This window comes from Peromyscus californicus, unplaced genomic scaffold (genome assembly GCF_007827085.1).
Source record: "Peromyscus californicus insignis strain IS unplaced genomic scaffold, ASM782708v3 Scaffold_13__1_contigs__length_99412109, whole genome shotgun sequence".
In the NCBI taxonomy this organism is placed as follows: Eukaryota; Metazoa; Chordata; class Mammalia; order Rodentia; family Cricetidae; genus Peromyscus; species Peromyscus californicus.
In genome coordinates this window covers 25439873-25441869 of record NW_026294424.1, presented here as the reverse complement: position 1 = coordinate 25441869, position 1997 = coordinate 25439873, and the positions used below count along the sequence as shown (strand labels likewise).

The 1997-nt window shown below is 43.3% G+C and overlaps 1 protein-coding gene across 1 annotated transcript; it reads left to right on the top strand.

Moving 5' to 3' along the window:
• The first annotated feature begins 381 nt into the window (after positions 1-381).
• On the top strand, positions 382-1537 carry LOC128108849 (cytochrome c, somatic-like). The gene is made up of 2 exons (XM_052735880.1): positions 382-584; positions 1408-1537. Exons 1-2 carry the CDS (start codon positions 382-384, stop codon positions 1535-1537), a joined length of 333 nt encoding a protein of 110 aa, XP_052591840.1.
• Positions 1538-1997: the final 460 nt, after the last annotated feature.

Genomic DNA, 1997 nt, shown 5'->3' with positions numbered 1-1997 from the left:
GGCTTTTGACAAAATCCAACATCCATTCATGATAAAAGTCTTAAAGAAACTAGTAATGAAGGGAGCATATCAGAATATTATAAAGGCTATACATGACAAACCTATAGCCAACATTATGCTAAATAGAGAAATACTCTAAGCATTTCAATCACTAAAATCAGAACTAAGACAGGGTGTCCATTCTTGTTCAGTATAGGCTTAAAGTCTCAGCTGGAGCAGTGAGACAAGAGAGAAGCCCAAGGGATGTAGTAGGGAAGGGAGAAGTTCAAGTATCCCCATTTTCAGATATGATTCTACACCTAAGATTAGGAAGGCGAGAGCAGGACATTCATCATTGGGTCACAGCAGTTGTGGTGTTGACCACCTGGGAACAAATTAAAAATGGGTGATGTTGAGAAAGGCAAGAAGGTTTTTGTTCAGAAATGTGCCCAGTGCCACACTGTGGAACAGGAAGGCAAGCATAAGACTGGACCAAATCTCCATGGTCTGTTTGGGAGGAAGACAGGTCAGGCCACTGGATTCTCTTACCCAGACACCAAAAAGAGCATAGGCATCGTCTGGGGAGAGGGGAGAGGATGCCTGCTGTTAACTGTTTTTTATTATCTACAGTGGCTGCCCCTTAAGCCACAGCTGCCCTAATCAGCGATTGCAACTCCTCTATTATCAGCAGCGGTTTGGGTCAAGGGCTGCAGCCTGAGGGGATTTTGTTCCCTCAGGCACCAACTCTTTCATAGCTACTAAGGGAAACTTTATCTAAATCTAAAGAACTCACAATTCAAGGTTTGAGGTGGAATTCTTTTTTTTTTTTTTTTTGGTTTTTCGAGACAGAGTCTCTCTGTGTAGCTTTGCGCCTTTCCTGGATCTCGCTCTGTAGACCAGGCTGGCCTCGAACTCACAAAGATCCGCCTGGCTCTGCCTCCCGAGTGCTGGGATTAAAGGCGTGCGCCACCACCGCCCGGCGGAATTCTTTTTTTTTTGGTTTTTCGAGATAGGGTTTCTCTGTGTAGCTTTGCGCCTTTCCTGGAACTCACTTGGTAGTCCAGGCTGGCCTCGAACTCACAGAGATCCGCCTGGCTCTGCCTCCCGAGTGCTGGGATTAAAGGCGTGCGCCACCACCGCCCGGCTTTGAGGTGGAATTCTACTCGCTCAGAGAGGCTGAATAGAATAGCAAGTAGCTAACCTTCTCCATTTGCTGGCATCTTCCAAAAAATCCAGCATCCTTCTCTCAGCCCCCACTTAAAAAAAAAACCCTTGCTACATGTGGTTCCTCCTTACCACTTCCTGTCAGCTACTTGCTGACTCAGCCTCCTGCTCAAAGGTTAATTTTATTTAATCAAACGTCTATGAATTGTTAACAAAACCAGTAGGAAAAAATGCAACACACTTTAAAATAATATTCCACAACAGATGCCTGGCGGAGTATTCAGAGAGTCCTAGGAAATACATCCCTGGAACCAAAACAATCTTCACTGGAATTCAGAAGAGGGGAGAAAGGGCAGACCTAATAGTTGATCTTAAAAAGACTACTAATGAGTAATTCCAGTGCCTTTTTTATTACAAAACAAATGTCTCATGGCTTTTAATGTGTACTGCAGTTTAATTAATACGCCAAAATTCAGTTCACGAATGGCTAACAATGTTTTTGTTGGGCAGTCCTGATTTAAGTAAAACTGACTTGTAGTAAAGTGAATATGATCTTTTTTAAATAACAATTCCAGTTGTATAAATACTATCTCTGCTCCCCCTTTCTCATGATACGACTGGACTTAATTAGTTAAGTTCTACTTTTCACAAAGATGGGGGTGCTACCTCAAACCTATTGAATGATTTTAAATTTATGTAACTGGGCATGTGAACATGTTTAAACATTGGGAAAATTCTATCACCGTCTCAGAAATGAGAAGACTCCCTCTGTAGTCCAGGCTGGCCTTGAACTCACAGAGATCTGCCTGCTTCAGCCTCCCGAGTGCTGGGATTAAAGACATGCGCCACCACTG